At 38.4% G+C, this 11,528-nt stretch overlaps 2 protein-coding genes across 2 annotated transcripts; both read right to left on the reverse strand.

Moving 5' to 3' along the window:
• Positions 1–6,183: 6,183 nt before the first annotated feature.
• On the reverse strand, positions 6,184–7,956 carry LOC129572273 (uncharacterized). The gene is made up of 2 exons (XM_055452217.1): positions 6,886–7,956; positions 6,184–6,195 (listed from the first exon to the last, which is right to left on the reverse strand). The coding sequence occupies exons 1-2, from the start codon at positions 7,954–7,956 to the stop codon at positions 6,184–6,186; spliced, it is 1,083 nt and encodes a 360-aa protein (XP_055308192.1).
• Positions 7,957–8,101: 145 nt separating this feature from the next.
• Positions 8,102–11,322, reverse strand: LOC129572274 (uncharacterized). Its single transcript, XM_055452218.1, has 4 exons — positions 11,070–11,322; positions 10,626–10,820; positions 8,966–10,532; positions 8,102–8,255 (listed from the first exon to the last, which is right to left on the reverse strand). Exons 1-4 carry the CDS (start codon positions 11,320–11,322, stop codon positions 8,102–8,104), a joined length of 2,169 nt encoding a protein of 722 aa, XP_055308193.1.
• Between the last annotated feature and the right edge of the window lie 206 nt (positions 11,323–11,528).

An 11,528-nucleotide genomic window follows, 5' to 3' on the forward strand; every position in this document is an offset into this window, starting at 1 on the left:
CGAGAGCTCGATTTAATGTGCCAAAAGTCCGGAACCGATGACACAGAAATCGACGACGACGATCGCGATGTCAATTCAAAAAACCACCATCGAAAAATTATGGCAACCAAAGCGGTGCTTAAATATGCCTGTACTATTCCGAAATTCGAAACAAAAGCAATGACGCCACCAAATTCAGCCCGCAGAAATACTTCGATTTCGGCCAATTCATCGCCGAAAACACCAACTAACAAAGTGTTGATAGAAGCATTTACTGAATTAAAACAGGTGATTTCCACCACGACGCCGCCAAGTTTGATGCTTAGGGTGCCCGTGTGTGATGACGAGGTCATTTCCATGGCATCGGTGTTCAACAGCAACATTGCCCCGATTCAAGATGACACATATGATATCATAATTTCGTGTTAAAACCCACTTATCACCCATTGTGTTCACAAGACGAAAATCATTTGTTCTTAATTCCCTAAAAACAGTAAAGTTTGGGTCAATATTTTCAAACTTCTTGCAATTAAAATCAGATTTTTTGCACAGTTGTACTTTGTTAGATACTTCTTGTGGATTGGTTTCATTGCCAATTTTATTTTCCAAAATTCTCTTTGCAATTTGGTTCAGGGGTAAATTACCAGATCTCACCAATCGTTTGATGGCTTGTAATTTGTTCTCGAAACTATATGCATTAAATTTGCTGAGTACACCAAATCTTCTAACTTCTTCCACCAAATGTATTAAATTATGCAAATTACTGGTGAAGTGTTGAATTCCATAAATTGATTTGAATAAATTTAGAAAAGATTTTATCATTTCATCCGCTAAGTTGATCTTTTCGCAATGGAATTCAGAGCCGAGAATAACGACAGAGGAATAAAATAATAAATAATGTTTGTAATGTTTGTCAGGTAAGAACTTTTTCAAGATTGTCAAACTAGTGTAGAACAAAAATGTTCTTAGCTCTGTTCCTTTCCATCTTGCCAATTCCGAAAGTGGTCTGATTTTTCATATGGCTTGTAATCGTTAAATGAACAAAGATAGGTTGAAATTTCTTTTTCAATTCTGCTGCTCCATTTTGTACGCAATCCAAAGGACTGATTCTCTTTCAATCCTCGCCAGCCATGTAAAAACCTTCGCATCAAACCCAAGTGCAACAGATGAAGTTCATCCCCGACAGGAAAATCCGAAATCATGTCGATTGGCAGGTCAGTGAGTGGAGTTTCACCTTTGTGATGTGCAGGATTTAATTTAGTCCGAAATGAAACATCGGTCCGTAGCCTGGCATCGATTTTAGTGAATACTGTAGTCTTCGATACATGCGAGTACTTTCCTATCACTTCACATTTGGTGCAACCATGCGATCCATTGAAATTCATGATATCTTGAACAAAATGTTATATTTATTTTTCTAATTTTTTCATGAATATATATAAAATATAAATAGTCGAACTTACTCTTCATAAAGTGCGTGCTGGTGAATCAGCAATAAGGCATTTTACTTTAACGTTAAAGTGACGGGCATTGTGGATAAGTCCATTTAACATTAAATCTCGAAGTTCTTCCACGAAATCACGTAAATATGCTTCCAAGTCTTTGGGCTTGCCTTGGCCGCAATAAATGGCTATGATTTCGGGAGGTATTTCTGGCAACTCCGCGATTTCCACAAGAATAGGCCAACACTCCACTGCCGATGATTTCGATATCGAGATACCATCCACGTTGATTTTCAATGATAAATCATCCGGCAGGTTTGACGCTGTGTTTAGGATTTTCTTGAGCCCAATTGCCAGGCCATGGTACCAGAACTTATTGTCTTTAATCGCAACACTTCTTGGCGTTTTAAGAATCGTACGTGGATCAACTGGGAGTGTCGGAAGTAGAACATGTTCATTCCAAACTTTTAATAATCCTCTCAACTGCTCATGCTTGATTTCATAGCTTACAGCCCATGCAGCTAAAGCAGATTGAAATTCCAAATCATTGAATGGAAAATCACGTGTTGATTCAATTATATGAGAACTTTCGACGTTTACATCAATATCAACTGCATCAGCACCCGCAACAATCATTTGATTCGTATCGATTGTTGGATTTATAGATGAAACTTCGTCATTCACACTTTCTCCACCGGATGGAACAGTCTCAATTATGCTATCAACACTCCAGTTGGCTACGTTTGAGGTTTGCTCCGAATTTTCATCATATCGTGCAGTTGCTTGGTTCACAATTTGCACATTGCTATTCCTAGGAGAAAAATTCGATGGGTATCTTTTCACAATTTCTCTCACTAATTTCTTTTGTTTCCTTTTGAAAGCTCCCGATCTACCGAACTTCGTTGGAACACTAGATTTATACATTATTTTTATTATTGATTTATTTTGCGTCTGAACAGTATTATCAACTGGTAACAACTCACGTCTGTCAAAATAAGGTGGTTTGTTAAAGCGTTCATTAAGCGTTCATTAATGTACAAGCAAAGGGATACCATATGTTACTCTCAAATCATTCTTTATTGATTTGAATTAAGAGTTATTTAAAGTACATCGCTACTCGTTGGTAACATTCGGTAGCTTATACACATACATTGTAATGTTCGGTGAGTGCCACTAAAAAAAAATATACACACTCATCTAGTGAGTGAGACGCATGGTCACTCATTTAGTGAGTGTGACGCACGCAGATGAGACGAAGCAAAGCAAAAGAGAAGCGCGAACGAACGACATAGCGTGCGTACACTTCTTCGTTGGAATACGACCACAAACACAATGTAACATTTTCACATTGGTGTGTTTGTATTTGTTTGTATAGAGCAAAACGAAACGAGAAGAACCAGCTGTGTTGTGTTTATGCGAAGTAAAAAAAATCAACGAAAAAATTATTCTGAGAGAACTGAGTGATAGATTATTGACATTTATTTCAACCTTTTTATAATGAAAATATGCATGTTTTACTTTGTTTTACACTTAATTTTGTCGTTGATTTTTTTTACTTCGCATAAACACAACACAGCTGGTTCTTCTCGTTTCGTTCTGCTCTATACAAACAAATACAAACACACCAATGTGATATGAACGACAGCGATTTCTCGTTCGTTTGTTTGTATTGAGCGAAAAGAAACGAGTCGAATGAGCCGTCACACGTATATATACGTTAGTACACAACACGCATCGCTTACACACACTATGCATGTGAAGCGAAAGAGTCGCGCGAGTTAACTCAACCGAAGTCACTCATTTTCATCCAAACAGTATATTTCATTTACAATATTTTAATTTCATTTAATGTGCAACGCTATGTTGCATTTTACATTTCAAATGCATATTATACTCGCCTCGAGCGTGTATCACTCTTTCTTTTTTGTCAACTCAGCAAATAATGTCAACAGTGTAATCAGATATAACATAAATTCCTTTGCAAAACGATCGCCTTGTTGAAAGTCATATAAATGGTATTGTAAAGAGCGAATAGGTGCTCAGTCTTGGATATTCCGTGAATAAAAGTTGTTCATCTGTAAACATATAAATTCTCTGTGTATTTTTGATTAGCCAAAGTTCTATTTTCAGTGGAACAAGCAAGCCATCGACAATAAAGTGATAAGTAAAATATTTTTTTTCTTTTTGCGACAGTTGGTGCCTTAACTGGGGGCTCAACAGGGAAACGTTAATAGATCTTCGATAATAACTATTGTGAGTGAGAACGTTTTAACCTGACACAAAAAAGCCAAAGTGTTTGTTTAATAGATCAGTTAAATCGCTGTGAGACTCAAACGACTCTGAGGAGGATAAAAATAAAACAAGTGAAATAAAACTCGACGGAGTATAACACGAATAAAAATTATAAACTCGACGGAGTATAACACGAATGAAATTAAAGCTCGATAGAATATAACGTGAATAAAAACAAAATTAATCAAATTGAATTGAAGTTGAGGTGATTGAGATCCTACTGTTGTTTATCCTTTTGGCAGTGCATTTGAAATTTGTTTCCAACTATTACAAATTGCGAAAATTATACGTACGTGAAGTGAGAAAAAATACCAGTTTGCAGCAGTACTACCGTCGATTGGAAACTCGGTACGCTCGACAATTCGAATCTTTCATTAATGACCAAACGGAATAGACTGTTATCCGATCCGTTTTTACAAGTGCCAGTTGGAATTCCAAATAACATCGAACCGGGCGACGACCTAATTAATTCATTTGACAATTTGAGAGTGAGTGGGGAGAATTCTGCGAATATGGAAGAGTTTATGGAACGAATTAATCAGCGGTTCGCTCAAATGAGCACCGAACATGCTGTCTCACAAGCCCAGTTGGTTTCCGCTAATAACGGGTTGATGGAACGCATGGCAGCTGAACATAATGCATCCATGCAACAACTGACGGTACAAATAACCGAGTTACGTGCAGCTCAAGTAACGGGTCAACAACAACAACCAAACGTGAATGTTGTCGAATACTCTGATATCGAACCAAATTACACGACTGGCAACGATGCTGAACAGCTGAATAGCTTGATGCCTTCAAGATAATTCACGAATTTAGCGGAGATAAGAAGGTTTATCGTTCATGGAGAACACAAGTGTCGAAACTAATGAAACAGATCGAGGCGCACCAAACACACCCGAGATACGCTGCCGCTCTATCGATTATCCGCGCTAAAATCACGGGACCGGCGTCAGATATTTTAATCAATAACAACACGGCGCTACATATCGACGCAATCATTAATCGGCTCGATTTTTCGTATTCCGACCAACGGCCATTGTATGTCATCGAAGCAGAAATGACATCCATTAGACAAGCTTCAAAGACTCTTCAGGAATTTTACGACGCCATCAATCAGGCGCTGAATATGGTGTTGACCAAAATCACTATGGCTTACAAAGAACCAGCCGAGCAGAAGTCACGCTTCGGTTTACCGTGCTGTATGGCAACATGCCGAGTTCGTTATCGGAAGCCTTCGCCGTCGCTCAAACAATTCAATTCGACAACCAACATCTTCAATTGGAACACAAAATGATGGAGCAACAGAAAAACCCAAGAAAACCCAACGATCCACGGTCCGTTTCCAATCCAAACTTTCGCTATGTGAACCAATCGCCGAACCAGCCGCCGAGGGCAAATCACGACACTATGCCACAAAATAGGCCATCGAAAGTCGAACACACACGAAAAAAACCTTTGAATCAAACAAAGAAATACGTCTAAAATATGACGTTAGTAGATTTCCATCCAATATTCCCATATAATGACAGGAATCCTACTAAACAGCACACATACGCATGAACAGTCATTGGCGCATACACAAACGTCAACTCATCTATGACGTTTGTGTATGCGCCAATGACTGTATGTGCGTATATGTGTTGTTTGGTAGGATTCCTGTCAATACATGGGGATATTGGAAGGAAACCTACTAACGGCATATATTAGACGTATTTCTTTATACAATTCGAAGGTTTTTTTCGTGTGTGAACCAATGGAAGTGGACAATTCGCGTCAGTTCGTGCAAAAAACTTTGTCTCAACCTAATGGTACATATCAACCGAAAAGACAACACGAACCGTCCTTTCAACACGCCAACAAGCCTTCACCATCGTTTCAACATGCCAACAAGAACCAACGAGTTACGACAATGCCACGAATTTGTTTTTGAAATGCACCATACTCTTCCGTTAAGTTCAACACGACCCATTTGCAGTATGTTTGATGGAATTCAGTCTCCTGTGCCTCTTCATCGGTACCTTCATTCTGATGGCGAATTCGGTAGAGCGCTGAGCGTCGCAGATCGATCTCATTGATTCGTTCTCCAAACGTCTTGAACTATTCGCAAAATCAAAATGAATTAGTTATAACTAATGAAAATGACAACAAATAACACATTACACCACTTACTCTGAACGCATTGGTTTCTTTGTGCCGTTGTGGTTTATTCTTCATATTGATTGTTTATGTGTCGTGAATAAAAATATGCATGTAAATTCAGCTTCAACAATTTAAAAAAAAAAACATAAACTTGCAATTCGATCTGTTTTTGAACATCTTCGAACGCACGTGTATGTCAAATTTACTTTGAATGAAATTTGTAGCGTGGCGACGACGGCTGTCATATTAAATCTGAATTGTCATTTATTTCGTAGTTCCGTTGATTTCGAGAAGATGGCGTTGCGGCAACAACAACAATAATTACATTTTAACCAATAATCTACGATTTTTGTGTTTTATTTTTGAAAATTGATGGAAAATTCATTACCTCTTGTAAGGGATTACACTTTTAAAGAGTCAAATGAAACACATTCATATTTGCTGAAGGTTTACATAAAACTAAATTCATTTTATTCAAAGAAAGACATGTTTCGATTGTTTACTTTGGTTGACTTTGCATTAAATTGGACTTTGATTGATTTGCATTAAATTGAACTTTTGAACATTGTGAAATAATGATGAAAAAACCTGCTTACTGAAGCTAATTTTACTTTTGCTTGAATACTGTTTATTATTAATTTCTTTGTTCATTCCCGAACATTCTCCCGGGGCAAAAAAAAATCTTTAAATAGAAACTTTAAATCAACTTTACGTTAAAATTTTCAAGGAGAAAAAAATTGGAGAGAAAATAATATTGTATGATTCATTTTTCCCACGGCATTCTGATTTCACTGGAATCGCTGCTCTCGTAGCGAATCCTTTTCATTGCGATTACGTTGCTTTGTCGTGGCTTCGGCATTTGTTTTGTGGTCCCAACGCCGACTTCTATCATTTTTACTTTTCGATGCTCCTTCTTCTTTTTTATGAATTTTGATCGTTTTTTCCATAAAAAGGCCAGAATGTGCAAGATTGTATTCCCGCACAGGCTGCACACCACGTATATTTTTATGGTGCGTTGCGTTTCGGTTACCCTCTCGTCCACCACGCTGTGTTGATGCTGACTGCTGGTTTTCAGCTCGGCGATGGTTTTATGGATGGCTATGTCTTCGGTTGCTAGCTTGTCGTAATAATGCCCAGCCAGCCAAAAATCAGGGCTTCTCCGTACGCGCTCCACAGTTGATCCAATTGGAGCCGCGTTTACTCCATTTTTTGTCATTGTGGCTAATGCAACGATCACTAGCAGCGAAATCAAAGTTTGGTTAACGGTTTTTGTTTTGATTTTTTCATTTTTTTCTTTTCCTTCGCTGATGGACGTTGTCGATGTTTGACTGCTACGGTCGATTGGTAATGGTGCCAATTTGGTTATTGGCCGTTTTAACGTGTTGTTGGCCGTTTTAACGGTGGCCAATCGCGTGAGTCCATCTTGTCCTTGATGAACCTCTAACACTCTGCCCATGGGCCATTTGCCCACAGGTGCTGAGTCACTTATCAGCATTAAGTCGTCTATTTTTATTGCGTCGTTTGGCGTGTGCCATTTTGCTCTTTGTTGAATTGTGTGCAGATATTCATTCTGCCAGCGATGCCAGAGCTGCCTCACCGTTTGTTGAACTTTTTTCCAACGATCGAGACAATTTAACTTCACTTCATCAAAATTTTCGTTTGCAATTGCTACTGGATATGAATTTAGCAAAAAATGCGCTGGTGTTAGTATCGTGCTGTCGTTTGTGTCGCAAGACATAGGTGTGAGTGGTCTTGAATTTGCCGCTGCTTCGATTTGAGCCAGTAATGTTGATAGCTCTTCGAAAGTGAATTTTTGCTCACCCAATGCCCTTTTCAAATGCGTTTTTATTGTTTTTACGCCAGCCTCTACAAGGCCGTTGAAATGAGGTGCCGCTGGTGGTGAAAACTTCCACATGATGCCTTGTGTCGTGAGCTCATTTGCTACCTCATCGTTGAACTCCTCTTTTTCGATGATTGTTAACTCGTGTAACAATCGATTCGCTGCAACAAAATTGGTTCCGTTATCGCTGTTTATTGTTTTTATTTCACCTCTTCTCGCGATGAATCGTCGTAGAGCGGCAATAAACGCCTCTGCCGTCATGTCGCTCACTAGCTCGACGTGTATGGCTTTTGTTGCCATACACACAAATATGCATATGTATGCTTTCACAATCTTTGCATTTCGAAGTTTCGATGTTTTTACGTATACCGCTCCCGTGAAATCAATCATAGTATTCGTGAACGGTTTATTCACGACTGTTGTCCTCGTCGTCGGCAAATTGCCCATCATTTGATGAGCTGTTTTCGGGCGAAATTTCCTGCAAATGACGCAGTTTTTGAGCTGCTTTTTGATCGTCGTTTGCCCATTGGTGATCCAAAACTTCTTTCGAATCAACGCTTCTGTTAATTTGGGACCAGTATGAAAGTTTGTTTCATGCACATCACGAATTATTAATTTTGCGATTTCACTTTTTTTTGGAATTAGAATCGGATGACGCATTTCGAATGGAATGTCTTCGTTGGTGATTCTGCCGCCGACGCGTAATATGCGTTTTTCGTCGATGAATACGTTCAATTTTAATAACTCACTGGTTTTTTCGATTTCTTTGCATTTTTTTAGGTCATTCACTTCACATTCGTAATATTCACTTTGCGCTATACGAATGATAAAATTCGTTGCTTTTTCTATTTCAATCGCAGTAATCGGAGCACCTTTGTTTTCGACTTTTATTTCTACGTTTTGCCATTTGATGCCTTTTTTCAGTGCCACTTTTGCTTTTAAATAGTCAACAAAACGAATGATATATGCAAACACTCTTTGCATTTTTTTCCATGACGATATGTTAGGCCAAATGATTTTTGAATCGTCAACAAATAACTTTTTTTTCATTTTTTCTTCACTCGTCACCACTAATACATGAATTTTTTCTTCGTTAATTGCTTCGATATTGCCTTCCGATTGAACATCATAGTTCATTTTTCCATTTAAAAAATGTGGCCCGTGCCACCACAACGGATGATCGACTAATTCATCACCAAAAATCCCACGCGATGCGCAATCTGCTGGGTTTATTGCGCCCGGGATGTGGCACCATTGTGCATCTTTTAACTTGTTCACCTCTTTTATTCTTGACGCGACAAATTTTTTATATCGTAGTGGATCTGAACCAATCCACGCCAATGCGACCTTTGAATCGCTATAAAGAACAGTTTTTTCAATGTTCATGCTCATTGCTTTTCGTACGGATTTCACCAATTTTACCAGCAAAACGGTTGCACATAACTCCAATTTCGGAATTGTTTGTTCAATCATTGGAGCATTTTTCGTTTTTGCTGCTACTAGCATTACGTTTACTTGTTGATTTTCGTTTACAAATCGTACATACACATTCGCAGAAAGTTCTTTTTTACAAGCGTCGCAGAAACCGTGCACCTCTACTTTTGTATTTACTGTAGTACCAAGCCACCGCTGCATTTTTATTGAGTTCAATGCACTCAATCGTGATTTAAACAACATCCAACGGTCGATGATTTCGATTGGCAATTTGTCATCCCAATCATACGATTTTTTATTTTCCTTTTTTAATTGCCACACATCTTGAAACAATATTTTTGCTTTGACAATGACCGGAGCGATCCATCCAAGAGGATCATATTGCAATGACGCGATTTCAGAGGACAATTGTCGCTTCGTTTCTGGTTTTGATTTCAAATTAACAGTGATTTGAAAAATGAACTCATCGGTTTCAGGTTTCCACGGAATACCCAATGCTTTCACAAACGATTTATTTTGTTCTTCTTTGTCGCAGCCTGGCACACATTTTAATAACTCCGTCGAATTGCTTACTAATTTGCGTAAATTGAAGCCAAATTCATCAAATGCCTTTTTCATTTCTCGATACGTGCACAATGCTTCTTCGACAGATTCTGCTCCGCCCGTGTAATCATCGACGTAAAAACATTTCATTATTGCTTTTGCTGCTCGTGGATATTTATTTTCGATTATTTTTGCAATTTCATGCAATGATCTTATGGCGAGAAATGACGAATTTTTTAATCCAAACGTAACTGTTGTCATTTTATAGCTTTTGATGCGCTCAGTGCCCGAATTACGCCACAAAATCATCTGAAGATGTTGCTGCTTTTCATTGAGTCTGATTTGTTTGTACATTTTTTCAAGATCAGCGACGATTGCAATTTTCGATTCTCTCCATCGTAGCATTAATTCGAAGATCGACGGTTGCACAATTTTTCCGACTGCCAGCTGTTCATTTAAAGATTTACCATTTGAAGTTTTCTGTGACGCATTATACACTGATCTCAATTTTGTGGTTGTGCTCTCCTTGAACACTGCGTGATGAGGAATGTAATGCGCTTCATTTGGCGGATTTTCTACCAAAACTAAATGTCCACTCTCAATGGATTCCTTCACTACGGCGCTGTACTGTTTCTTTAATTCTTGGTTTTTTTCGAATCTTTTTTCTAACTGGAACAGAGTCGCTAAAGCCGATTTGCGCGAATCGCCAAGCTCTGGCCATTTTTCATTTTTAAATGCCATTGAAACATTCAATCGGCCATCGTCGTCTCGTTCTGTATTTTTTACGTAATGTTCTTCGCAATATCTTTCTTCTTCAGACATTTCTGGCTCATTGTCCTCACTCTCAATGCCGTCAACATCTTCGGAAACGAAAAATTCGGAGATTTTCTTTTCAATTTCCACATTTGAAATTAAAGTCGTTATTTTCATAGTGTTGTTACGTTCTTCTTTACTTTGCGGACCCATGATGAGCCAGCCCAATTCAGAGTTCATTGCAATTGGCGAATCTTCGGCACCCTTGATCAAACCGTGCTTAACAATTTTAGAAAATTCAGCCACTCCCAACAGTAAATCAATTTCACCGTCGTCATTTACCGTTGGATCGGCGTATAATAAATTTTGTAAATGATCATAATTTGCCAAATCGTCTTTAAAATACGCAAGATTCGTTATTTTTTTCAAAATGATTACATCAGTGTCTAATGAATATTCGTCAGTGAAATGCGGTTGTACCGTAATTGGAGCTATTTTCTTTGCCGTTTGAGTGCAGGCAGCTACTCCTTCTACATCCGCAATTATTCTATCTGCACATCGATTCAGCTTTTGAAAGGCGTTTTCCGTCATCAACGCTCCTTGAGAGCAACCATCGACTATAGATTTCATTAAAATTTTCTCACCATTTTTTGCCAAAACATTCACGAACGCCACTGGTAATAAATTTGCTTCATTTTTCGTTGTTAATAAAACTTGTACTTGCGATGAATTGCCATCCGTATTGGCCGTTGTTACATTATTTGACGTCGTAGCTATCAGTGTTGTTTGCTTTTCGTTCCTCGCTTCTTTTTTTGCTTCAAAGTGCAATAAAGTATTGTGTTTCTTTCCGCACGTCTTGCACATATATTTGCTTGAACACTGACCTTTCTCATGCATTTGAAGACATACTACACACGCTTTTTCGTTTTTCGCCCATTCGCTTCTCTCTTTCACGCTCTTCTTTTTGAAATCGAAGCACTTGTATATCGAATGAGGCTTATTACAGTATGTGCACCCGAATGGAGTTTCGTAGACCTTTTTACTCTTTTTTTCATACTTTTCAGCTTTTTCTAAACTTTTCTGGCCGCTATTTTCTGCCGATA

This window comes from Sitodiplosis mosellana, unplaced genomic scaffold, assembly GCF_009176505.1.
Source record: "Sitodiplosis mosellana isolate CC-2019 unplaced genomic scaffold, AAFC_SMos_1.0 Smas_scaffold_4594, whole genome shotgun sequence".
Lineage (NCBI taxonomy): Eukaryota > Metazoa > Arthropoda > Insecta > Diptera > Cecidomyiidae > Sitodiplosis > Sitodiplosis mosellana.